Source organism: Schistocerca cancellata, chromosome 6 (assembly GCF_023864275.1).
Source record: "Schistocerca cancellata isolate TAMUIC-IGC-003103 chromosome 6, iqSchCanc2.1, whole genome shotgun sequence".
Lineage (NCBI taxonomy): Eukaryota > Metazoa > Arthropoda > Insecta > Orthoptera > Acrididae > Schistocerca > Schistocerca cancellata.
The window spans coordinates 8376124-8403758 of record NC_064631.1 but is presented as its reverse complement, the minus strand read 5'-3'; the positions used below and the strand labels follow the sequence as shown (position 1 = coordinate 8403758).

At 44.3% G+C, this 27635-nt stretch overlaps 1 protein-coding gene across 3 annotated transcripts in view; it reads right to left on the bottom strand.

Annotated features, from left to right (window-relative positions):
• Positions 1-7722: 7722 nt before the first annotated feature.
• The window catches only part of LOC126191491 (UDP-glycosyltransferase UGT5-like), a 152777-nt gene continuing 132864 nt past the window's right edge, over positions 7723-27635 (bottom strand). For all 3 annotated transcript variants that reach the window (XM_049932380.1, XM_049932382.1, XM_049932381.1), the window contains one exon: positions 7723-8737. In XM_049932380.1, the coding sequence (XP_049788337.1) occupies positions 8449-8737 (289 nt within the window). In that variant the 3' untranslated portion in view covers positions 7723-8448. The remainder of the gene's footprint in view (positions 8738-27635) is intronic.

Below are 27635 nucleotides of genomic sequence, written 5' to 3'. Positions count from 1 at the left end.
TACGAGCAGTTGTGACGCGTTTGGAAAATGGAAACCTTTAGTGGAACTTTTTCCTTATTGAATTGGTTAGTTCGTTTAATTGTTCGCAAGAGAGTAAGTAGAGTTTCCTATTCACATGGCTTGCACTCAGAGGTTATATATTTTACCACTGCTTTACCGTTTACGATACTCAATCTTGTCAGAGTAAAATTTGTTATAAATGATAAATTTTGGAAATATGATTGTAATAGTCTGTTTTTATAGGTCAGTTAATTTTAATTATTAAACAAGTTCAAATTCCACCACCGCCTTCTCACTAAAGAATTTCGTATTTTATGGTTAAGTGTGTGAATTGAACTTCGCAGAACACAATGGCTAAAACTGGGTCACGATCTCTTTAGAATGGTTGCAAGTCCTTGCATTGCACTTGCGCAAGACCTTTCCTTCATTCAACTCGCTTGCAACTACCCTGCATATTTTATGTTCATCACTTCGAGCAGTATCAGGTTTTCGTTTCCACAGGTAAGGCACATGAAAATTTATTACAGCCAGCTACATTAAAGGGAAGACTATAAGATCATTTACAGCTAGCTTTGCTTTTCAAAATTAATTATCACTGTCAGTTTAGGTAAAGTTAATTTCAGTTTCCATTTCACATCTAGACAGTTATTTTTATCGTGCAGTGTTATTTTTCCGTGTATATTATTCAAGGTTCGGAATTTTGTTGAGTGAGGTTGTGTACGTAAATTGTCAGAGCAGTTTTATAGAAACTTTTTAGTTATTTATTCTTTCAAAATTCAATTGGTAATTTTATATATCTTTTCGATTCTGTTAGTCTCGTGTGTTGGAATTGCAAGTCCCGTATTATAATGCACAACAGAATCTCACAGAACAGCATATTTAATATACTGTTACGTTTTCCAGTCGCTTTGGTAAAACTAATTAAAAAATCGATTGCACAGTTCCAGTTTTGGCGAGTCATTTTATGGGATAGCGTTTACTTAACTACACCATTTGGATTGTTGATGATTACAACACAGACACACGTGTTGTAAAGAATAGCAGTTAACTTTACTGCAGTTTCAGTTCACAAAATTAAACAAAGGAGAGTTACAGACTATTTTCCTGCAGGTGACAGCAGTGTCGCCAAGGGGTAATGTGTGGAAGCATTCAGTGCTGTACGCATTGTATCGAAGCTGGCCTTCCACCACTGCACAGAGAGTTTTTTTTTATGTGGCGACTGATAACGGGCAGTAGGCAGAAGCACTGCAGAGTGCGGCGCTGCCCCCATGTGCTCACAACATGGCGCCGTATAACCAGTTCTGGCAGCTAGGGCTAGCTGATTCGCTGAGTCCAGATGGCCTCGACGAAGTGGAAATGGTTAGACCGCTACCAGCGAAGCGTATTGGTGTTACATCAGTGGGTGAGCGGCATCACGGTGGTCCGCTATGACTGCTGCCTGGAATCTGTAAGCTGGGCTTGCTCGCAGTGGGGATGCACCGGAAAATTGTAGCGATGTGGAAGGGCACGCGCAGGCACGGTATGGACAGAGCTAAGCTTCTGTCGCCTCGTGCTACTCACTGCGCTGGCCGTTAGTTCCGCTTCTGCTTGGACTCGTCATAAGTGGGGCACCACAGAACCCATTACTGTTAAGAAGAGAGACGATTTTGTCGTATTGTTTGTGTACTGTCTTATTTGATGGCGTAGCTTTTGTGTGATATATTAAATAGGCTGTAAGCAAATGGATTGCTGTTTAGTCTTGGTAAAAGTAAAAGCAAGATGTTTTCCTTAAATTATTAAAGCGTATTGGTTTTGATTAAATGTTTCAATTCAAAAGCAACTTGGATTTTCTTAAAGTGAAAATTGCAAATCATGGAGACGTTTCTCATGATTGCTGTGCTACTAATGCTGTTCGGCGTCATTCTTATAAAACCAATTTGCTCGTCTTACTTATTAAGGATCAATACGCATACACCGACACACACCAGCACCTCCATTTCAGCAAATAAACAATGTTTTCAGCCTTCAGTTGCAAGGTAATTTTACTCGTTTACCTAGGTTTCGATTCCAGTAATGGAATCTTCTTCAGAACAACAATGAAATTATTTTGTGAGCCAAACACTGGCCATGTCACAGATTAAAAATTAAAACATTAAAGACGCATAATCATAAGATTATGTCAGTCAAAATTAAAACCATTAGGGTAACGTAGACGGAGCTGCGCCGGCCATTTATGATTTATGGCCGGCGCAGCTCCGTCTACGTTCGCCCTAATGGTTTTAATTTTGACTGACATAATCTTATGATTATGCGTCTTTAATGTTTTAATTTTTAATCTGTGACATGGCCAGTGTTTGGCTCACAAAATAATTTCATTGTTGTTCTGAAGAAGATTCCATTACTGGAATCGAAACCTAGGTAAACGAGTAAAATTACCTTGCAACTGAAGGCTGAAAACATTGTTTATTTGCTGTACATTTCACAGTTGCTGACACGCTGCAATATGTTAAAGATTTGTAAACCTCCATTTCACACTGAGACTATTCTTGTGTCATTACTAAGGGATTGATTTTTGTTCTAAAAGGACTTTGCTCACTGACAGTCACCAGTGAGACGATATTATCATGTTGTTGTTGTTGTTGTTGTTTTCAGTCCTGAGACTGGTTTGATGCAGCTCTCCATGCTACTCTATCCTGTGCAAGCTTCTTCATCTCCCAGTACCTACTGCAACCTACATCCTTCTGAATCTGCTTAGTGTATTCATCTCTTGGTCTCCCCCTACGATTTTTACCCTCCACGCTGCCTTCCAATACTAAATTGGTGATCCCTTGATGCCTCAGAACATGTCCTACCAACCGATCCCTCCTTCTGGTCAAGCTGTGCCACAAACTTCTCTTCTCCCCAATCCTATTCAATACTTCCTCATTAGTTATGTGATCTACCCATCTAATCTTCAGCATTCTTCTGTAGCACCACATTTCAAAAGCTTCTATTCTCTTCTTGTCCAAACTATTTACCGTCCATGTTTCACTTCCATACATGGCTACACTCCATACAAATACTTTCAGAAATGACTTCCTGACACTTAAATCTATACTCGATGTTAACAAATTTCTCTTCTTCAGAAACGCTTTCCTTGCCATTGCCAGTCTACATTTTATATCCTCTCTACTTCGACCATCATCAGTTATTTTGCTCCCCAAATAGCAAAACTCCTTTACTACTTTAAGTGTCTCATTTCCTAATCTAATACCCTCAGCATCACCCGACTTAATTCGACTACATTCCATTATCCTCGTTTTGCTTTTGTTGATGTTCATCTTATATCCTCCCTTCAAGACACCATCCATTCCGTTCAACTGCTCTTCCAAGTCCTTTGCTGTCTCTGACAGAATTACAATGTCATCGGCGAACCTCAAAGTTTTTATTTCTTCTCCATGGATTTTAATACCTACTCCAAATTTTTCTTTTGTTTCCTTTACTGCTTGCTCAATATACAGATTGAATAACATCGGGGAGAGGCTACAACCCTGTCTCACTCCCTTCCCAACCGCTGCTTCCCTCTCATGCCCCTCGACTCTTATAACTGCCATCTGGTTTCTGTACAAATTGTAAATAGCCTTTCGCTCCCTGTATTTTACCCCTGCCACCTTTAGAATTTGAAAGAGGGTATTCCAGTCAACATTGTCAAAAGCTTTCTCTAAGTCTACAAATGCTAGAAACGTAGGTTTGCCTTTCCTTAATATAGCTTCTAAGATAAGTCGTAAGGTCAGTATTGCCTCACGTGTTCCAGTATTTCTACGGAATCCAAACTGATCTTCCCCGAGGTCGGCTTCTACTAGTTTTTCCATTCGTCTGTAAAGAATTCGTGTTAGTATTTTGCAGCTGTGGCTTATTAGATATTATCATCATAAACAAAAAAGTTCGTAATTATTTGTGTGTTTGTGTGTGTACGTGTGCAGGGGCAGGATAAAGGGAGAGGAGAGTGTGTTGTCAGTCAGCTTACAGATTCGATGTCGCCACCATGACTCCCTCTCCTATGCCAACCTCTACATCTAACAGTAGCACTTGCACCAAAGTGCCCCATTATTCGTTGCATAGTAGGTTGGAACTTAAATAATGGCAACTATTTATTCACAACCGATACAAAAGATATGTTTGCATCTGTTACTGTCCTTCAAAGTAGTCACCAGCGTTGTCTAGAACCCGTTGCCAGCGATGTGCAAGACGTAGTATACCGTTAGCAGAGCCTTTTCTGTTGATGGTGCGAATGGAGCGGTCTACTGCCTGTCGAATCCCTGGAACAGTTCTGATGCGAATGCCACGAAGTGGTTCCTTCATCTTCGGAATCAAATCAAAGTCACAAGGACTTAAGTCCGGGGAGTATTGTGGATGGTACAGTACTTCCAGTCCCATCGACCGAAGAGAGCAGCCACAGCTTGCGCTGTATGCGCCCGCGCATTGTCGTGCATTATGGTGGGTAGGTTGCGCAGAAGGTGTCGCCGCTTCTTTCGCAAAGCTGGTCGCAGGTGATGCTCCCAAAAACGACCAGGCAGTAGACCGCTCCATTCGCACCATCAACAGAACACGCTCTGCTAACGGTATACTACGCCTTCCACATCGCTGGCAACGGGTTCTACACAACGCTGGTGACTACTCTGAAGGACAGTGACAGGTGCAAACATGTAAATCTTTTTGTATCGGTTGTGAATAAATAGTTGCCACTATTTAAGTTTTAACCCTCGTATGTTCCAAGCCCTTTCTTCCTCTGCAGTTTGCCGTCATGAACCACGGACATTGCCAAGGTGTGGTGACTTGTTGTGTGCTTCAGTGATACAGATAGCCATACTGTAGGTGCAACCAAAATGGAAAGGTGCTTGTGGAGAAGACAGACAAACATCTAGTTCCTGAAGGGGGCAGCAGCCTTCCCAGTTGTGATAGGGCAACAGTCTGGAGGGTTGACTGATCTGGCCTTGTAAGGTTAACCAACATGGCCTTGCTGTGGTTCTGTGAACGGCTGAAAGCAAGGGGAAACTACAGCCGTTATTTTTCCCGTGGACATACAAGTCTGTTGTACTTTTAGCCTGGGCGAAAATTCTCTGTCTCCCAGCCTTATCTGAGGGCATGGACTACTCAGGAGGATGCTCTCATCAGGAAAAACAAAACTGGCATCATACGTATCAGAGTGTGAATTGTTAGATTAATTTTGCTGGTTAGGCGGTAAAATAACTGATGATGGCCGAAGTGAAAAAATGGTTCAAATGTCTCTGAGCACTATGGGACTTAACATCTATGGTCATCAGTCCCCTACAACTTAGAACTACTTAAACCTAACTAACCTAAGGAAAGCACACAACACCCAGTCATCACGAAGCAGAGAAAATCCCTGACCCCGCCGGGAATCGAACCCGGGAACCCGGGCGTGGGAAGCGAGAACGCTACCGCACGACCACGAGCTGCGGACATGGCCGAAGTAGAGAGGATATAAACTGTCTACTGGCTATGGCAAGAAAAGCGTTTCTGAAGGTGAAAATTTTGTAGGCGTCAAATATAAGAGGACGTGATGAAAATAATACCTCCGAATTTTTTATGTGGAAACTCTGGAAGCTTTTTAAATAAAACAAACGTTTTACCGTTACACATCTTTATTTTTCATGTCTACATATTTGCAGCCCTCTGTCGCTGGAGACCTCTGAATTGTAACGTGTAACACGCCAGCGTCTAACGTAACTTAGTCGGTGCGTGAGAAACAGAGTACTGTAGTCGAGTTTAGAATTCGAAGAGTTCGTCCACACACGAATCAGCATGAGAATGCCAGACAACACATGAGCGGTGCGACGTCTTCGTCAGTCCGACACCTTGGCTTCACTGTCATCGATCATCCTCCAAACAGTCTCGACTAGCCTCATCCTATTTCCAGCTGTTTCAAAACTTGAAGAACACCTTCGATGACTTCACTTTCTCAGAGATGAAGCGCTGCAGGCAGATGTGGGGTTGTGGCTTTATCAACAAACTCAAACATTCTACAGAGACAGTATCAACAAACTGGTTTCCAGTTTGGAGAAATACGTCCATTGCCTCGTTAATAATATTTGTTTTATTTAAAAAGCTTTAAAGCTTTTCACAAAAAAATCGGAGGTATCAGTTTTCAGCTCGCTCTCGTAGGCGTAAGTCTTTTCTGAAGATTTTTGCCTCGAGTGTAGCCTTGCATGGAAATGGAATGTGGACGATAAGTAGTTTAGACAATAATGGAACAGAAGCTTTAGAATTGTGGTGCTAAAGAAGAATGCTGAAGATAGGTTTTGAAAAAATTAGGGAGGAAAGAAATTTGGCCCACAACTTGACTAAAAGAAGTAATCGGTTGATAGTATGCTTTCTGAGACATCAAGGGATCGTCAGGTTAGTATTGGAGGGAAGTGTGGGGAGAAAAAACAGCAGAATAAGGCCAAGAGATGAATGCAGTAAGCAGATTCTAAGGGATATGTGTTACAGTAATTATTCGGAGGCGGAGAGCCATGAAGGGAGGCTTGCACAGGACAGAGTAACGTGGAGAACTGCATCGAGCCAGTCCTCAGGCTGAAGCCGTCAGCAATAACAGCCTCTCTGAGAAACGTGAAAGTCATTTGATGAAGTCTTGACACATCTTCTATCGTATTGTACTTGCTTCTGGTCAAGGTTTTCTTCTCACCATTTCTGGAGAGAATCTCGTCATTTCTTATTTCATCAGACCACATAATTCTGAACATGCTTCTGTAACAGCACATCACAAACGCTTCGATTGTTTTCTTTCACGATTTTACCGTAGCGTATAATTCAGTGCTATACAACGCTGTGCTACAAACACACATTCTCAGAAATTTCTTCCTCAAGGCTGATGTTTGATACCATTAGATTTCTTTTTTACAAATGCCCTCTTCGCCTGTCTCATCTCTCATTTGTCACGTGCAGATTTCCTTAGTTTCGTCTATATGTGGTTTCCAGTTTTCATAAATTTAATGCTAATCTCGTCTCTGTTACTCTTCATTACGTTTGTCATTCTTCGGTTTACTCTCAGACTGTATTGTGTGGTCGTTAGGGTGCTCGTTCCATTCAGCGGAGCCTGCCGTTCTTTGTCACTCTCACTGAGGGTAGCAATGTCATCAATCTGTCTCGTGACAGATAGTCTTTCACCATGGATTTCCATCCCACTCACGAACCTTTCTTTTATTTCTGTCGTTTCTTCTTCGATATATAGATTCAACAGTAAACGAAAACCTACCTCCATTTCTTATACCTTTTCTAATGGGAGCATTTTGTTTTTAGCCTTCCATTACAGTTCGTTGCTCTGTTTTTATGTTACGTATAGCAATTATAGATTGTACCTTTTGTCTGAGAATTTCGAACATCTTGTACCATTTTACCTTGTCGAACCCTTTTTCTAGGTCGATAAATCCCATAAACGTGAAACTGTACCAACAGCAATTAAATCAGTATAGTAGAGAAATATCATATTCGTTGTTACAATGTTCGCGAGGAACTTTTCTACTGCGTTCTCTGCTTCTGAAATGAAATTAACAGTGTGGATTAACAGCAAGTGGTCTTTAACTGCGATGAAAATAATTGCTTTTAATCTGATTGTCGTAACACCTTATGAAGAAATCCGTGCACCAACTTTAATAAGAATGAGTCGTACAGTTCTATACTGTCTTCTCTCGAGATATGGCATATATTGTTGTGAAAAGGGTTAATTATAAATGTGCGCAATACAATTTTTATTCGTACAATATTTATTTATGACAATGAAGTGAAGTGACGGTTCACTATGTAACAACAGCAGTACAGTATTTTATCCACCCTCATGCAAGTGGTTGCTTATTATTTCGTTACATACAGCAGTACAAATACGCAACCTCAGGAATGATATCTAGTTAGTTGTCTGTTAAGGCAATACCCTGTGGCTTCTAAGCTATCATAGATACAGTCACCAGAACACTCTAAGGTATGCGTATTCTCGAAGTCGTTTTCTATTTATACGATATATAAAATATAGTGAGGCAGTCTTTCTCAGAGGAAGGAATGGAATTGGGGTTTAAGGTTTCTTCGATGACAGGTCAGCAGCTGATGAGCAGAACCTCTGACTGGACTAAGATTGGGTGGGGAGGGGGGGGGGGGATACAGAGAGGAAATTGGTCATGTGCTCTGATAATGAAACATTTCGATGTCTGCTGCGTTATTCCATTTGGGGAAAAGTCATTCTGGAATACTCTTAAGAATACAGAACTACGGGTGAATTAAACAATGTCTACATTATATACACATTTATGTTTGATTTACTTATTCCATTAGGTATGTATCTATTCTGCGCTATACTACCGTGAAGTCTGTATAGTACATGTGATAGGATGACTCAGTGACTAAGTGCACCACCAAATGTGAATCTCTAAGTTGCGACTGGAAGGTGTAGAGTCGGAGGCCCGAGCTGCTCGTGAGTCAGCTGGCCTTCTGCTTGGGAGCGCCCGTGGAGGCCCTCGGCAGCAGGGAGGCAGCCTTCCGCAGGAGCAGGCAGAGCAGGCCGAGCGCGGCGGCCGCCGCCCCCACCACGCAGGCGGCGACGTCGAGCAGCAGGTGCTGGTGCCAGGACAGGTCCAGCGCGGCGGACCGCAGGTGCGGCGCCCCCCGGTGCCTCAGCACGTACTCCAGCCAGTAGACCGCCTCCTCCAGGGGCGGCCGCGGCCGGTCCCGGAACAGCACCGCCAGCTGTCGAGCACGCTCCCTGTACCTGCAGCACAGTATTTGCGTTGGCACTAGCATTAGTAACACTAATTGGGAGCTCCGACGTTAGGCGCGTAATGGGGCCCCTTTGGAATACGGCTGCCGAGAAGGGGAACGAAGCCAGTGCGCACTCCGTGTGCATTCCGGGGGGAGTCATTGCGGATGTGGAAAGGGGGGGTTCCAGATGCGACGAGGAATACAGACAGGGTGCAGCCAACTGCAGGTGGTGGCTCGTGACGTGTGTCGCTTAGGATCGGAGCAGATTCTCTCTGGTTTCGGGCGGATAGTGGAAATGGTAAAGACCATCTTGCTTGCGAGATTAAAGCGGAGCTCACAGTCTGCAGCATCGTCGATAGAACAGACTGTGGTCCTTTGGTGCGGAGCCGAGTGGAGGGTCTGAATCAGAGGCCCACGCAGTTCTGTGACTGTGTAGGCTGCAGGTACCTTGACCTGCCCCATCGCGTGGTGGGTTTCCAGGTTCCGCTTAATAGGTCAGGAGTCCACTACACATAGGAAGCGGCTACACGAGTAGCGGGGGCTGTCTGGAAAGGACTGGGCGGTTTTTTTAGGTTAGAGGGGGTCAGGAAACCACAGAAAGGGCGTCCACGTAAAAGTGGGCAGGTAAAACACAGTAAGGTAGTCGTAGAAACGATCGGTATTGTAGTTGTAAATTGTCGTAGCTGTGTTGGGAAAGAACTAGAGCTCGAAGCCCTAATAGAAAGCATTGAAACTCAAATAGTTATGAGTACAGAAGGTTGGGTAAAGCCGGAAATAAGTTGAGCCGAAATTTTTTCAAACGATCTAACAGAAAGGATAGATTAAATACAATTGGTGGTGGAGAATTTATTGCTGTCAGAAATAGTTTACCTTGTAGTGAAATTGAAGTAGATAGTTCCTGCGAAATAGTGGTATGGGTAGAGGCTATACATGACAATCGGACTAAACTATTAATTTGATCGTTTTACCGAACCCCCGACTCAGAAGATACAGTTGCTGAACAGTTCAAAGAAAACTTGAGTGTCCTTTTAAATAGGTACCCCACTCATAGTCGATGGTGACTTCAATGTACCGTGGATATTCTGGAAAAATTATACCTTAAAACCGGGCTGCAAGCATAAAACGACATCCGAGAGTGTACTGAATGGTTTCTCAGAAAGTTAGTTGAACCATTACTTCATGAGCCCACTCGAAGCGTAAGTGGTTGTGAAAGCATACTTGACCTCTTACAACAAACAATCCTGCACAAATAGGGAGTATCATGAAGGATACCGGGATTAGCGAGCATAAGGAAGTTGCTGGTAGGCTGAATACCGTAACACCCACAAACATAAAAAAGAAACGTAAAGTAGTTCTATTTAAAAAAGCTGATATAAATGTTTTTAAAACCTTTTAGGAGACAGTGTCCACTCCTTTCGATCTGACGATGTAAGCGTAGAAAAGCTGTGGAATGATTTCAAAGAGGTAGTATCGACGGCAACTGAGAGATATATACCACATAAATTAATAAGTGATGGTACTGATTCCCCATGGTACAGAACACGGGTCAGACAACTGTTGCACAAGCAACGAAAAAAAACATGCCCAATTTAAAAGAACGCAAAATCCCCAAGATAGGCAGAGTTTTGCAGAAGTTCGAAATATAGCGCGTGCTTCAATGCGACATGTTTTTAATAATTTCCACAGCGGAATTCTGTCTGGGAATCTGGCAGAAAACCCAAATAGATTCTGGTCATACATAAAGCCCACCAGTGCCAAGAAACAATCAATACGTTCACTGCACGATAACAACGGTGAAGTCACTGATGACACTGCCACTAAAGTAGAATTATTAAACACGGTTTTCCGAAAATCCTTCACCTAAGAAGGCGACGTAAATATTCGCGAATTCACGTTGTGACGCCTAGGTCTGGAACTGGGCTCAAAGCTGCCCACAACGTTCCTCCGTAATGGTGGAAAACCGTGGCGCCCTTCGACGTCACCCTCGGGTTCGGCGACGATTCAGACAGCGACGGCAGGCTGCCGACGCAGGCGGAGAGAACGCGGCGGCGCGGAAGTTGGTGTGTGAGGTGTGAGGCGGGTCGACGGCACCAGAGTCCGTCAGAATTCTGCCCAAAGCCACCGCCGGGGAGCCACACGACGAGAAGGTCGTCACAGCCCCTCTTCGTTTGACGTCTCTGCAATGGTGGCCAGAACCGCGACGTCGAGCGTTGAAATCGTGCGGTTTTCGTATGGACTGCCGATGAAAACATTTCGGACAAACCGCCGCTTAGGGGGTGGCATAAAGGGCGACAATGAAGCCACTCCTTTCCCTGGAGCGTCGATGCCCTCACACTTCGCTGTCAGAAACGACTGTTAGCAGAGCGACGAACAGCAGGAAGACGTTCTGGACGAGCTGCGACGCTGCTGACACTCTCGGATCGCTGTACCCTGCTGTAAGCTCGTTGTGGAGCTGCATGGCCGTTGAGCGTAATCGCACCACTTTGGAGTACAGCGCGACAGCAAATTTTGCTCTCGTGTACAGGTTGCAACCACTACTCACCGTTCAGAACCGATCCTCGAAATTTGAAAGCGATCTGAAGCAGCACGGGCTATTTATGCTTTTTCTACCTCACTGGTTTCGTCATGCTGTGACATGAGCATGTGGGAGAGCGACATTATCACGTGCGTGCATAAAAAGGAAAAGGTTCCTTCTAATTCGCAATATTGATGAACCATTATCTCAGAACCTCTGACAGACAGAGATCTGGAATTTTTGGAAAGTATAGTTTCACTCCTTTTCTGGTTACTGAACCAGAATCATAATATGCCGACAAATAATTAGTTAGTTATTATTTTTAAAAATTTTGTTCAATTATTTTTTAAATCCATTTTTTCTTCAGTAAGGAAAAACCTTTATAGGTACAAATGTTTTGGTGGTTCAGCAGCGGCAGCAGCAGTAGCAGTATACTAAGAGGTAACATAGTATAAAATCAGATATAGGTATGTGTAATAGTTCCTGAGTTAATGGGTCAAATATATAAAAAAAAACTCGTTTTCCGGAAATGAAGTTCTCATTCGATGTCAACTAGAAACAGCCAGGTCCATAATCGGCATTATTTGGATCCTGTTCTTGATGATCTTGCAAACCTAAAAGCTTCTTTTTGTTCCTGCTTCTTCCTCCGTTAGTCATTTCTTCTACTGCACGCTAGGCTTTCATAATCCTAAGTCGATCCATTCGCTGCAACGCTTGCAGTGTGTTGGCTCCTGCAGTAGTACCAAGTTGCTCTAGTAACCTAATTCTTCTCTAATTACCATAATTAAACGTTGACACAGCGTCGCTAACACTCATAGAGTTTTCATTCCTACAAAGACGATTTGGTACGCGGATCCAAATGACAATAGTGAAAAAGACTCATTTGGATTTTGCTTTCGACTATGGAGACATTTGGAAAGAACGTCGGGATGAGCTACCCCTCTATGTGTTGGTTTACTAGCTTCCACCAGTGCAGACTGCATGCTGCCTTTGTGCCTGGATTGCCGCTCTCTGAGCTTTGCGGTACTTGCACCTCGAGTCAGCACCAGGTGGGCAGAGACCATGTGTAGGTGTATCATCAGTGAATAATTTGTGGACGAATGTAGCCCACACTGCTCTTTTCATCCCTTGCAGATCGTGTGTATTCTTTCTCATTGCCATTCCATAATATTGCTGGAGTTATCAATGTATTCCTTTGCCATTTAGAGTCTTTCCATCTGATTACTTCTCTTTTCCTTCTGTCTGCTTCAATTGTCGAAGGCATGTTCCCATCCGTTTTTGAATACTGTCCACCAAATCAACGTCAATGTTTTCTCCACTAGCAGCAACGTCAGCACAGCAGCAGATGTCTTATTGCCATTCCTCTTCGAAGAACTAGGGGGCTTGTTCTTATCGTGTGTCTGTGCTTCAGATGTATGTTCATTTCCGTGGCAACGTCGCTTCCTGAAACAACCCTATCCAAAACGGGTATGAGAACACGTAATAACACACCAAAGCACTATAGTTACAATTCAAAACCCAAAAAAAAACTAGAACCACAGAGTAACTCCACAAAATGCACGTGCAATACCTCCATTTCTGTTTACACACTGCAACCAACCGCTTAACGCGAACATTAACATGAATACAACGAATAAAGAGCTGAAAACCACAGCGTTCTAGACTTAATACCTCCGGAGATGGAGATACGTAAGGAAGTCAAGAGAAGAATGAGAGGAATTTTTTTTACACTTGCGCTATTAACTTTGCAATAATAAAAACTATACTTCCAACTGAAATTAATCGACAAATGACACATCAAATTATTCAGGAGAGATCAGATATTATTAAGAGACAATAATCGGAAAATGTCACTTTTCGATCAATTTCACCACACGTTCCCTCCTCCGTTTAGCTTACGCATATACTCGTAAACTCGACAAGCAGAGTACTACTGGTTCCCATCTCTCGTCCAACCTTCACGACGACCGCGTCTCTGCTGAAGTGTTACAACAGCTGTTCATTCCTGTTTCATTTCTTCCTCTTCCTACCAGCTGTAGCACTTGCTTTCACGGCCCCTCGATAAACCAGTGCCCTGCTAGCTAACCCTCCAGGTACAAGTAACTGTACGTCCAACACTCACACCCAGACGAGGACGAGGAAGCGCAGTCCAGCGGCGCTCTGCGGGCTCCCCTCCAGTGCGCACACTTGCACCAGGCCTTGCGTCGTCAGGGAGAAGCACAAGTTGGTTTGCATTTTTGTGACAGCGGACACGCTGCAGTCGTTTCTTCAGTTTCCTGAGGGCAGCGCAGTACACTTCACACAGTTGATCGCTGCACCGTGAGGGAGGACACCAGGCAGAATAACTAACCTCTCCGGAGTCCCAGGAGACCGTCGCAGTGGTTTCGCCCCCTGTCAGGCGCCGAGGAACCCACTGGTCACACATCTTTGTGCACCCAAAGTGTTTCGGAACTACCGACAGAGACGCTCAGTTGAGCAGCCAGGTGTCTGTCTGTGATCCGTCCATCACCTCGAATGGTGGCGTCTACGGCCGGCCGCCACGCCAGAGATCGGATGGATTCGCGCGATCTTATTGCAATAGTGACAGACTACTCGCCCGACGACACTGCCAGTTCTCCGTAGACAGTCTGCATGCGCCTGTGAATATCTGGGTGCTCTGACATTTTGTCAAAAGAAAATAACTCGACGACAGCTGTCTGCCTGGAATGCACAGACGACATTTTGTACGCTATTTGGTGTGCCGTGACCGATACGAACTTCGTGGAACTATATGGGCTGAAGCGGCAACATTCCACCGTGTCCCACAACAAATTCCACATCTTTTCAACCGAAACTGGCCGAGAAAAATACGTGTTGCGTTACTTACTGAACGCCGCTCATACACCAGAATCCTGCCACCTGTATTATTTCACTTCCCACCCATTCGTCTACATCTGTTTCGAGCAGTCGCTTATTTACCAACAGGAAACATATTCACCAACAACATTTTATACATTGCAGGACGTCAGATTTAACCTGTATCTTAAAGTAGTCTCACAGGTTGTAAAAGTTCTTAAACGCTGAAGTGCACTGCAGTGGACTCATTTCTACGTTGAGGAATGCAATTGCCTGTATTTTCAAATATTTACACAAAACAACAACTGTACACAAAGAAACAGGAAAGGTACACAATACTACTACTGGTCATGGCTTTATTACTTATTACCACCTGAAAAGACGCCGGTAGTCCTTTTTTGCAAGCCTTTTTCACATAGGTATTTTTATAAGCTCGTCTACCATTGTGGTTTCTGACAGGAACTATGTCCACTTTAATTAACGTAACATGTGAAATGCCATTTGAAAAGTTTCCTTACAGCCTCACTAGTCTGTCATCCACCTTCACCGAGAGTCATGAATCTGTCCTTGCCATCCGAATATAAAAACACCTTCAATGGGTCTCGTTCTTTCTTAAAACCCATTGCAGCTACCGTCCAACATATTCCGTCCATGATAAACCCCCGATCATAAATCACCTCCTGCTCTAGCAACTGAATGAACTCCACTCCCCACCCTTTTCCTAGAAATCTTTTAACCGTATGTAGCCTTTTGTTCTCCTATTTACGCACTTCCAATCAATAAGGACGAACTACTGCTTCCTTTCTAGCTTACAGCAACATTCTCTATACCAACTCTTCCACTGGTCAGCAGGAATGTCCTTAGGATATGTTCTACCCAAACTACTATATACTTTTCGCATGGTTGCTACGCTTAAGCCACCAAGCAAAAATGTTCAAATGTGTGTGAAATCTTATGGGACTTAACTGCTGAGGTCATCAGTCCCTAAGCTTACACACTACTTAACCTAAATTATCCTAAGGACAAACACACACACCCATGCCCGAGGGAGGACTCGAACCTCCGCCGGGACCAGCCGCACAGTCCATGACTTCAGCGCCCTAGACCCTCGGCTAATCCCGCGCGGCGAAGCCACCAAGCCAAGTCGACTCGCTGCAGTAAGACAAATTGCTTCAATGGTCCTTCATCCAACTCTTCAATGTTCACAAATATCCCACAGCTACTCTGCTTTAACAATTTCACATTATAGTGTATATCTGGTGACAATGAAGCGCACGAAATATCGGACAACAGCCAACGGATAAACTAGTCACCACTACAGTATCTGAAACTAATTTTGGACTGCACTCTGACAGGAAAGCAACATCGCTAACAATCCAACAGAAGCATACGATAGGTCAAAAATGCTAACAGGCCGGAACTAGAGATTAAATCCTCTGCCCAAGATAAATGTCGACGAAAGCTATGTCCAACGTAGCCTTAAATTTTCTCACTTCGCTTGACTTGCGATTCCTTCCAAATTCTATCCCTTTTGCAAGTCTGACAATTATGCTCTGTGTCTCGCCTTTCGGATCCGCCTGCCGTCTCTCGTATAGATTATTGGTTGTTGATTAAATTCCCTTTCCTCTTTAGTTTCCCAGCTTATATTTATAAATAGTAAATATATTATAAACGTGATAGTAGATTCCTGGCTGACTCAGAAAGGCTACCGGTCCCTCTCAGTATACAAGGTGTTTCAGAAGTGATGCTCAATATTCTGGTATATGACAGAAATGATAATTCGAAACAAAAAAATTCAAGCAAACAAGGTCTCTGAGAGGCATACCTTAAGAACTATGAGCAATTCTTGATGTTCGATACTGTGAAACAAATCTCTTCTACTGCAAGCTCTTTGCTTTTCATATTTTGGGAAGTGGTAGTACTGAGAAAACAAGAAAAAATTTCAGTAAATATGTGCCCTAAAATGCATGCCTTAGAAATTATGAACACTTGTTCATTAGAAGAGCTGTTTCGAAGTAGCGAAGATGAACAAGTGCTGACAGCTGTTCAGGCATGCGTTTTTTTCTTGTTTTGGTCCATGCTACCATTTCCCAAAATATGGAAGACAAAGAGCTTGCAGCAGAAGAGATTTGTTTCACAGTATCGAAGATCAAGAGCTGCTCATAGGTCTTAACGTATGCGTTTTAGAGCCCGTGTTGACTTGAATTTTTTTGTTTCGAATGATCATTGCTGTCGTATGCCAGAATAGTGACCATCACTTCTGAAATACCCTATTTATGGCTTTCCCTTCACCTTTCCACTGTCTACATGTTATATCGAGGCAACTGATTCCTGATACAGAAATTCGAGAGATCTATCGTGCCACCCATCTACAGTCGCTTAGTATCCTCTCCATGACCTAAATGCAGAACCAGCTATCCAAAGTCACCTACTGGTTTCTTAAATGAAACCCCTACGTACCACTCATATAACTTTCCCAACCGAGTAACATCGAGCTCGTAATATCGATATTATTTTCCTTGCCTCACAACCATCCATTTACTCAATTCGTTCAACTAAGAGAAAACTTATCAATCCCCAGCACCCATCAGCCCATCCGTCTGAACAGGATCAGAAACCCACAGACACATACACACAGACGCACACGCACCAACACAAAAAAGTCAATTGAAAGGTGATAGTGTAGATCCTCTGCTGATGAACAACAATTTATTTTTCCAATTTATTTGTTTGTTTCTGTTGGTGTTTGTTTCACACACTATCGATTTCAAAGTTAAATGGTTTCAGCTTCAGGCTACTGGACAAGACATATGAATTAATCAAGACCCACAAACTTGTACCATCTCCTATAAACCTGTAGCGTAATCGTCTGACATGCAGGTACCAACTTTATTGGGAAACAGCCAGAACATATGATGAGCGACATACTGTCAATATAGTCCGGTGGAGACGATAGCAGCGTCGCGAGGAGAGGAATGACTGCCAGCCAGACAGACGTAGTACCAGTGGGCGTGGTGTCCGTGTGTAGAACAGGGAAGGCGGGCGGTCTGCCTGAGTCTGGTCGAGGGCAGGCTGTGGTGGCCCGGAGGCTCGGCACGAGCATTTCAGAAACTGCACGACTTGTCGGCTGTTGGAGGACGTTCGCGCAGTGGCAAAGCGTCGCATGGCCTGACGAATCCCGATACCTTCTGTACCGTACCGATGGGAGGGCGCGGATCCGTCGTCTTGCAGGGGAACAGCTCCTCCACATATGTGCTGGGGACGGAGACTAACTGGCGGCGTCTCCATTATGCTCTGGGAAAGTCACGTGGGCAACCACAGGTGAAGTGGAGGCACCGTTGCGGCCAAGGAGTATCGGACACTGGTTCCAGATCAGATAAGCCCCTTCATGACGGTCATGTTTACCGACGGCACTGGCATTGTTCGACAAGATAATGAACCGTGTCACAAGGCCAGGAGTGTGACGGAGTGGTTCGAAGAACATAGTGGCTAGTTGATGTGCTGGCCCCCCAGCTCGCCAGATGTGAACCCGATCGAACACATCTGGATGTGATCGTATGAGGCACGAGAGCTCATCGTCCTGCTCCCCGGAATTTGGGGCAATCAGGTGACTGATGTGTGCAGATGTGGTGGCAGCTCCCTCCAGCGACCTGCCAAGCGAGGCCCCGTAGCCTCCAGGCCACTACGCGTCGCTGCTGTTGTCCGTGTCAAAGGTTGACATGTCAGCTATTATACAGGTGGTCACAATGTTGTGGCTCATCAGTGCACAAAACTACACTGCTCGGCCTTCAGCTTGCAGTGCCAGGAACGACAGTAAATGACGATGATACGTTACTGTGTGCCACGTGAGACATTCGTCTTTCTTACTCGAAGCATAAAACAATCTTCTCACAAAAAGACAACATTCGTGTGCGATTTACAAATGAGAAAACTTATACAGTATAAAGAACGTAGATGATCTTACTGCTAACTAAGTTGTGCGGCTGCGATGAGATGCTGATAATTCGCGTATCCAAGCATGTAGTACACAACACGTCGGTATAACGTTCATTGTATTAAGCCGCGTTTTTAATAGACCCAGCAGTGTATAAAATGTTTTGATAATCCTTAGACAAGTGGACCGATGCAAGGGTAAAATACCAGAACAGACCAAGAGGACAGCGTTTACTGACAGTGAATAGATGACAGTAGAAAACGTACAGAAAAATATAAGTGGGTATGACTGAAGATTCTAACGTAAAGAGGAGTTTAGAGGAAGCGTACATCTAGCAGTGCATCACTTCTGCAGCTATTTTAAATTTCTAGTGAGAAATAGCCTCTGCAAGATCAGTGGCAGGTTCTTGCAAGTTCGCGTCTCGGGAATTAGTTCTTATAGTTAGAGACTGGAAAGTAGGTGCGAACTGCCTGCCCTTGCCGAAGTGCCAGCTCAGCAGCGCTATAGCAGTCATGAGGCTTCTCCAACTACCTACTCAAAATAGTTTTTCGGAGAAAGCATTTAGAACAATTTCGGACGATGTTTTATGCCTACCACTGGCTTTAAACAAGCTTTCTTCGAACGTTTCGAGAAGGGGGGGGGGAGGGGGAGGAGGCGGTCGGTAAACGGAACCAATTATTAATTTATTCTAGTTGTCAAATGAAACCTCTACCCATACTAACTCAAAGAAATTATTTATTTCTATTTCAGTACGGGATGAACTATTTCTTCGAGCAGCAAACACACCACCACCAACTGAATTTAGTGTATTTTTACTGGATACCGTAAGGTCCTTTGTAAAAAAGTTGGGCTCAGTTTATCTCCGTTTTTAGACAGCTTCCAGTGCCTACAACGATTTGAGTTTTAGTGCTTTCTATTAGTGCTTGGACCTCTGCTGCCTCTAAGACTGAAGCCCTTTTTCTACTTTCCCACTACACTCTGACGTCGAAAACCACTAACTCCATGCCACACAGCCCCCAGTACCCGTGAAGCCACTTGATACGTGTAATATGCCCCAGCTAAGTTAAAATGGAGGCAAAACATGAGTAAACTGATCAAGCTCAGTTCAGCATGCTATCCCCTTACAGCCATCTCATACGCTGTCGATCTAACGAGGTGTGTCAGAGATGCAATGAAATTGATTTTTTATCTACAACATTTTAATTTTTTTTCAAGCAACAGTATTGTCCCCTTCAAAGTAGTTCCCTTCGCCAGTTATACACCGGAGGAGTCGTTGCTCCCAGTCTCGGTAGCAGCACTGAAAGGCTTCAGCTGACAGGGCCTTTCACATGCCGACCACATTCTTTTGAATGTTCTCCAGAGACCCAAAATGACGGCCTTCTTAGACATTCTGAAGCGTCTGGAAAAGAAAAAAGTGAGAAGGACTCAGATCAGATGAAAAGGGGGCTGTGGGACAACAGGAATGCCTTTTGAGGTCAAAACTTCGTTGACAGAAGTGGCCCTGTGACATGAGGCGTTGTCACGGTGTAGCATCCACTTGTCTGCCACGTCCTGTCTCGCGCGATTCACCTTTTCCCTGACCCTTTCGCCGCGCGGGGTAGCTGTACTGTTTAGTGCGCCTTGCCCCGGTTCGCATGGCTCCCCTCGTCGGGGGTTCGAGTAATGTGTAAGCCTAGGGACCGATGCCCTCAGCAGTTTGGTCCCACAGAATTTATCACAAATTTCCAAATTTTCCTGATCCCGGAGTTACAAATTCTTTACGCACGATAGCCCTACTGAAAAAAAAAAGAAAAAAGAAAAAAAATAAGAAAAAGAAAAAAAACTGTATCGTTTTGATATTCGATTTGCTCATTCGAGCGTTTTTCGATCGAGGAGATGCCACTTCTCACTTTGCCGCTCTTTGTCTCAGGATCACACTGAAAAATCCAGGATTCATCACTGCTGAACACACGACTTAACCATTTATGATCGTTGGCAACTCTCTCAAGGAGATCAACGCAGACGTTTCTCCGCCTGTCCTTCTGCTCAATTTTGAGGTTTTCGGCACCATTTTGGCACAAACCTTTGGCAAGCAGAAATCTTCGCTCAAAATTTGATGTGTAGTGGAAGTGTGTAACGGGTCAAAAGGTTCAAATGGCTCTAAGCACTATGGGACTTAACATTTGAGGTTATCAGTCGCCTAGACTACTTATAACTGACTAACCTGAGGACATCACACACATCCATGCCCGAGGCAGGATTCGAACCTGTGACCGTAGCAGCAGCGCGGTTTCAGACTGAAGTGCTTAGAACCGTTCGGCCACACTGGCCGGCGTTTAACGGGTCAGTCACCATCCTTATTATTAAACGTCGTTCTGATCTCACAAGAGCACGCACATATTCGACGTTTTCGTCGGTTTTTGAAGTTGGTCTTCCTGAGCGACGTTCATCTTCAACGTGTTCTCTGGCTTACAGTAATAATTTGTGCCAGTGAAAACTTGTGCTCTTGATAAGGAATGCTCCCCATAGGCCACACTCAGGGATTCCCATGTTTAACAGAAAACCTGTTGGCATAGCGTTGTTGTAAATTACGCTGTTCCATTTTCGTAACAGACAACGAAAACATAACTTCACTGATGGCTCTCTCAGAAATCACGTGATGGCTGTACTGAGCTGAAACTCGGACTGAGCATCTGGAAGGGATGAAAACACTGGCCTACACAAGTGAACAATACAGCGTTGCCAGATCGCTAGCGTTGTTGTCGGTCTCATTACTGTTCTCACAAGACAGAACAAGACAAGAGTGTTGGCTTATGTTATCTCTCTTCACTCTCTGTTGTCTTGTGCGAATATCAGGCCGGCCGCGGTGGCCGAGCGGTTCAAGGCGCTTCAGTACGGAACCGCGCGAGAGCTACGGTCGCAGGTTCGAATCCTGCCTCGTGTATGGATATGTGTGATGTCCTTAGGTTATTTAGGTTTAAGTAGTTCTAAGTTCTAGGGGACTGATGACCTCAGACGTTATGTCTCATAGTGGTCAGAGCCATTTTGTTCGAATATCCTGTGGGGCAGAGCACCTGTAGTAAATGCAGTGTCTGTTCAACAGAAAAAATATTGTGTAAAGTAGATCACCATACATGTTCTAGAAGGCTTTTTAAGAATCTTGGAACTCTTACAATAGAATTCACAATACATTTACTGGTTAATGGTTGATGACAGAACTGTTTCAGCTTAACTGTGATGTACACAGTCACAACACAAGACCAAAACAATTAATTTTCGAGCATGCTTTGCCTCTCTGTGCGGAGTCCAAAAAAAATTAAGAACTGTAACGTATCAACGAAGCACGTTTTGTGTCTTGTAGCGACATTACAGGTGCAAAGCGTCTTTTGAATAAGCCAGTACACTTTGAGTAAAGTAACGCAACCGATGAACTTTGATACAATGTCTCCAGGGGGCGCTAGTGGTCGTAAATGTTCTGGACGCAGCAGCGCAAGAGCTTAGGATCAATTTTATGTCTTCAAATATCTAAACTTTTTATGTTTCGCTTGTAAACCATATAATGTGGTTATATATTTGAAAATTTTATTCTCTAAGAGAAAACAATTGTAAGAACATGTATTGTGAGAGTGAGATGGATTGAAAAGATTTATTTTATACAGAGTCATAGTTATTAAAGTATGTATTTTGATGTAAAGACATGAGGTGTCAGCCATGTTACTGTGGTGTGGCTGAAGAACTTGTGGTTTAAGGGAGGCAGCCTGATTAAATTTCAATATTACACTCCTGGAAATTGAAATAAGAACACCGTGAATTCATTGTCCCAGGAAGGGGAAACTTTATTGACACATTCCTGGGGTCAGATACATCACATGATCACACTGACAGAACCACAGGCACATAGACACAGGCAACAGAGCATGCACAATGTCGGCACTAGTACAGTGTATATCCACCTTTCGCAGCGATGCAGGCTGTTATTCTCCCATGGAGACGATCGTAGAGATGCTGGATGTAGTCCTGTGGAACGGCTTGCCATGCCACTTCCACCTGGCGCCTCAGTTGGACCAGCGTTCGTGCTGGACGTGCAGACCGCGTGAGACGACGCTTCATCCAGTCCCAAGCATGCTCAATGGGGGCCAGATCCGGAGATCTTGCTGGTCAGGGTAGTTGACTTACACCTTCTAGAGCACGTTGGGTGGCACGGGATACATGCGGACGTGCATTGTCCTGTTGGAACAGCAAGTTCCCTTGCGGGTCTAGGAATGGTAGAACGATGGGTTCGATGACAGTTTGGATGTACCGTGCACTATTCAGTGTCCCCTCGACGATCACCAGTGGTGTACGGCCAGTGTAGGAGATCGCTCCGCACACCATGATGCCGGGTGTTGGCCCTGTGTGCCTCGGTCGTATGCAGTCCTGATTGTGGCGCTCACCTGCACGGCGCCAAACACGCATACGACCATCATTGGCACCAAGGCAGAAGCGACTCTCATCGCTGAAGACGACACGTCTCCATTCGTCCCTCCATTCACGCCTGTCGCGACACCACTGGAGGCGGGCTCCACGATGTTGGGGCGTGAGCGGAAGACGGCCTAACGGTGTGCGGGACCGTAGCCTAGCTTCATGGAGACGGTTGCGAATGGTCCTCGCCGATACCCCAGGAGCAACAGTGTCCCTAATTTGCTGGGAAGTGGCGGTGCGGTCCCCTACGGCACTGTGTGGGATCCTACGGTCTTGGCGTGCATCCGTACGTCGCTGCGGTCCGGTTCCAGGTCGACGGGCACGTGCACCTTCCGCCGACCACTGGCGACAACATCGATGTACTGTGGAGACCTCACGCCCCACGTGTTGAGCAATTCGGTGGTACGTCCACCCGGCCTCCCGCATGCCCACTATACGCTCTCGCTCAAAGTCCGTCAACTGCACATACGGTTCACGTCCACGCTGTCGCGGCATGCTACCAGTGTTAAAGACTGCGATGGAGCTCCGTATGCCACGGCGAACTGGCTGACACTGACGGCGGCGGTGCACAAATGCTGCGCAGCTAGCGCCATTCGACGGCCAACACCGCGGTTCCTGGAGTGTTCGCTGTGCCGTGCGTGTGATCATTGCTTGTACAGCCCTCTCGCAGTGTCCGGAGCAAGTATGGTGGGTCTGACACACCGGTGTCAATGTGTTCTTTTTTCCATTTCCAGGAGTGTATAATTACAAGTGCTTACATCCGTAATTTTGAAATTGTGAGCAGATGTTTATCTGGTAGCTATGTAATTTCCTCGCAAGTTCGAAACATGTATATTATCAATCAGCCGTAAACAGTGACACTAACTACAAGTCAATATAGTTTTACTCTCTCAGGAACTTTCTTATAGGAATTCTAATAAATGCCATTTGTGAAGAAGAAATTTTGTTCTATTCTTATGTCGTCATTCGCATAAAACTTTTACAGCGTATCAATGAAAATTTGACTATGTCATGTTTTTGATGGTAATGTAAAAGATGTTTAGGTTTGTTTTGAAAAGAAATGTGGTGAGTTGCCCTAATATAAGAGGAAGGACGACATATCACGACTGAGAAAACAAGTGCTGGGAAGAGCAGGTACTGTTATTGTGTCAAAACTGTTATTATTTTGACGTCTCTAAAATAACAGTTAAATGTGGATGACTTCAACATTTTCTGAAGTGAATCAGAAGGGAAGTGTAATTAAATTTTCAAGCCTATCGCTTTGCTTTCAAAAGACTTTTTGTTTTTTCTTTGTTCATGAGAGAGTAGTATTATAGATGGGACATTAAGTACACTGAGTTTATAAAGTGTTATACTTGCTGATATAGCTGAGTGTTTGCATTCAGTGCTAGAACAGGTAGAGTAGACAAGACAGCGGTTTAGTCTTCAAATAACTGTTCAATGTGACTTAGGTACCTTTAGTGACCAGGTACTGTGTTGTGTCAAGTCATACTTGCTCTGATAATAAATGTTTATGGTTATGTGAAAAACGACCTTTTTTTAAATTTAGAATGTGAGTTGAGTTGAGGTTATATTCTTAGAACTGATTTTAGTCAAAGGAAGAAGTACAATAATTACTCTGGTTCTGTGAGTGGTCACGAGGTGTTATTAATGCCACACACTCCAATTTACTGTTTATATTATTGACTATGACCATACTAAATTTTCTAACTTATTAACATAGTGTGTGGCAGAGTAATACCAACCACAATTAGTTTCCTGCCCTTGTTTTTGCACAAATCATGTTCATTTGAATAATTATAATAGTGATGAAATAACATATAATTATTTCTAATCTTCTGTAATATACTTCAGGTTTAAGATTCGGTCCTATTGCAGCACTCTGATAATAAAAATCCAGTAACCTTCCATTCAACATAAAAGCACAAAATTGGGTGTCACTGTCAGTGCAAAAGAAAATTAAAATCACACTGCATTATGTACTCTTTCGACAAATTTTCTGAAAATCTAGATCATTGGTCGTCAAACTGCGGCCACTGGGTAACACACAGTTCTCAGCCATATATCATGATATCCTTATGGAAAGTAACTGTGAAATTCAAAAACGTCGGCAAATGTTAAAAGCTTCACGAGAGTGTATTTTTTGGTCAATAACTAAAATACTTGCAGACACACTAATATTTTAAGATGTCCTCAATTTTAATTGACATTGGTGAGGTCGGCTATGAGCTAAGTAAAGTTTCCCAGGGGCAAAAGTAGGAGGACAACAGGGGTGCTGGTGCAATTTGTTAGTGCAGGTTGCCTACATCAGGGGCAGGTATGCACTCAGGGGCAAACCTATTGTTCTCCTTTGATTGACAGGTACTTAACCTATTGTTCTCCTTTGATTGACAGGTACTTAACCTATTGTTCTCCTTTGATTGACAGGTACTTAACCTATTGTTCTCCTTTGATTGACAGGTACTTAACCTATTGTTCTCCTTTGATTGACAGGTACTTAAGCTATTGTTCCGCTAAAAGGAACCTTCCTTTTGATTTACAGGTCCTTAACCTATTGTTCTGCTAAAGGATCCTTCCTTTTGACTGACAGGCAGTTAACCTATTGTTCCCCCACCCGCTCCCCTACTTCCTCCCTCTCACTGATACAGGTACACTTTCAGGTCTGAGTTATTGGAATAGCCTCCCTCACTGTTATCAGTTTGATTGACTACTTAATTAAATTAATCAATTAATTAACATCTCCCCTTCTGGTAACCCTCCCTTCTCTCCCACGCTCCCTCCCAGTAATTGGTGGGAAAAAGAATTAGTTGATCGATCATTTGGAGGGAATTCGAATGTAGTGTATGGAGTACTGTTTAAACGATTTAGACATTATGTGCAATACTGTTTATTTAAGCAATTTGGGGGATTCAAGGCAGTGTATGGATTATATGGAAATTGGTGGAGAGGAAGGATCTCATAACAGGAAATTCAAGGGTATGTTGTTTATTTATAAAAAATTCAGTTTCTCTTGCTCATCATTGTCTGTTGTTTGGAAATATGTAGGTCTTGTCAGAAGTAATTACATGGAGCAAACATGTTGCATAACCTAGTGTATGGCACTGTACTCTGGGTGTCTTAACCTAATCTGTGGACCTTTGTCGTCACTTAACCTATTGTTCTGTTAAGTGGTTTTCCATGTCACCTTCATTTCCTTAAACTATTGTACTGCCTTTGATAGCAAAATGAAGAATGGCCTCCCACCATTTTTTGGTATCCCTTTTCGAATTTCAAATGCTTTTGAACGCCATTTCTGGTGCATTCTTCTTTGTCACCCACCCCTTAAACTATTGTACTGTGTTTTACATAAAAATTATGCAAATGAATCTAGTGTTCTGCACTTAACCTACTGTTCTGCTCCATGTCACCCACTAACGCACACCCTCCCCATAACTACCGTACCACTAACACCACACTGATATTAAAAAATTTGTGCAAATTAATTAAATAGGTATTCTTCACATGTATGGCGTAGTTTTTCTTAATTCTCAGCATCTTAACGGTCGGTGAAATCGATGGAATATAGTTTAAACAAAAGATCACTAATAAAAAACACATCTGGCCATCTGACGCCGATGCTGGAGTCTGGGTGCATCGGTGGGCCTCGGCAGGGAGGTGATGCGGCTGCCAGCTGCCTGTAAATACTCAGGCATTCGTTTGGATACCACAAGCATCAGGCGGTGGTATCCCTTTCATACTGGACACCTGAGAAATTCCGGTCGAAGTATGTGTTCACTTACGCACCATTGCTGGTGCGATGACACATAGCTGCAGTGCGGGTCCAGCACCGAGAGATATTCCATTGCTTCCCAGAATAGCACAGGGTGCATTGCTCCAAGCGATCCTAATAGGACAGCCCGTTCATCACTGAATTTACCTGTCAAACTGCTGCTGCTGCCGCTGTGCAAGCACTGTCCACCGTAGATTTCTGCAGACAAAACTTTCAGCACCAAAATTATTTTGGAGAGATCGCTACATTTCACTGACAGTTAAACCCCGCAAAAGTTGTTTACAGATCAACGAATACATACTAGACTCACAAGAATATTGGGAGCCAGTAACACATTTACCAGTGTAACTACACTCCTGGAAATTGAAATAAGAACACCGTGAATTCATTGTCCCAGGAAGCGGAAACTTTATTGACACATTCCTGGGGTCAGATACATCACATGATCACACTGACAGAACCACAGGCACATTGACACAGGCAACAGAGCATGCACAATGTCGGCACTAGTACAGTGTATATCCACCTTTCGCAGCAATGCAGGCTGCTATTCTCCCATGGAGACGAACGTAGAGATGCTGGATGTAGTCCTGTGGAACGGCTTGCCATGCCATTTCCACCTGGCGCCTCAGTTGGACCAGCGTTCGTGCTGGACGTGCAGACCGCGTGAGACGACGCTTCATCCAGTCCCAAACATGCTCAATGGGGGACAGATCCGGAGATCTTGCTGGCCAGGGTAGTTGACTTACATCTTCTAGAGCATGTTGGGTGGCACGGGATACATGCGGACGTGCATTGTCCTGTTGGAACAGCAAGTTTCCTTGCCGGTCTAGGAATGGTAGAACGATGGGTTCGATGACGGTTTGGATGTACCGTGCACTATTCAGTGTCCCCTCGACGATCACCAGTGGTGTACGGCCAGTGTAGGAGATCGCTCCCCACACCATGATGCCGGGTGTTGGCCCTGTGTGCCTCGGTCGTATGCAGTCCTGATTGTGGCGCTCACCTGCACGGCGCCAAACACGCATACGACCATCATTGGCACCAAGGCAGAAGCGACTCTCATCGCTGAAGACGACACGTCTCCATTCGTCCCTCCATTCACGCCTGTCGCGACACCACTGGAGGCGGGCTGCACGATGTTGGGGCGTGAGCGGAAGACGGCCTAACGGTGTGCGGGACCATAGCCCAGCTTCATGGAGATGGTTGCGAATGGTCCTCGCCGATACCCCAGGAGCAACAGTGTCCCTAATTTGCTGGGAAGTGGCGGTGCGGTCCCCTACGGCACTGTGTAGGATCCTACGGTCTTGGCGTGCATCCGTGCGTCACTGCGGTCCGGTCCCAGGTCGACGGGCACGTGCACCTTCCGCCGACCACTGGCGACAACATTGATGTACTGTGGAGACCTCACGCCC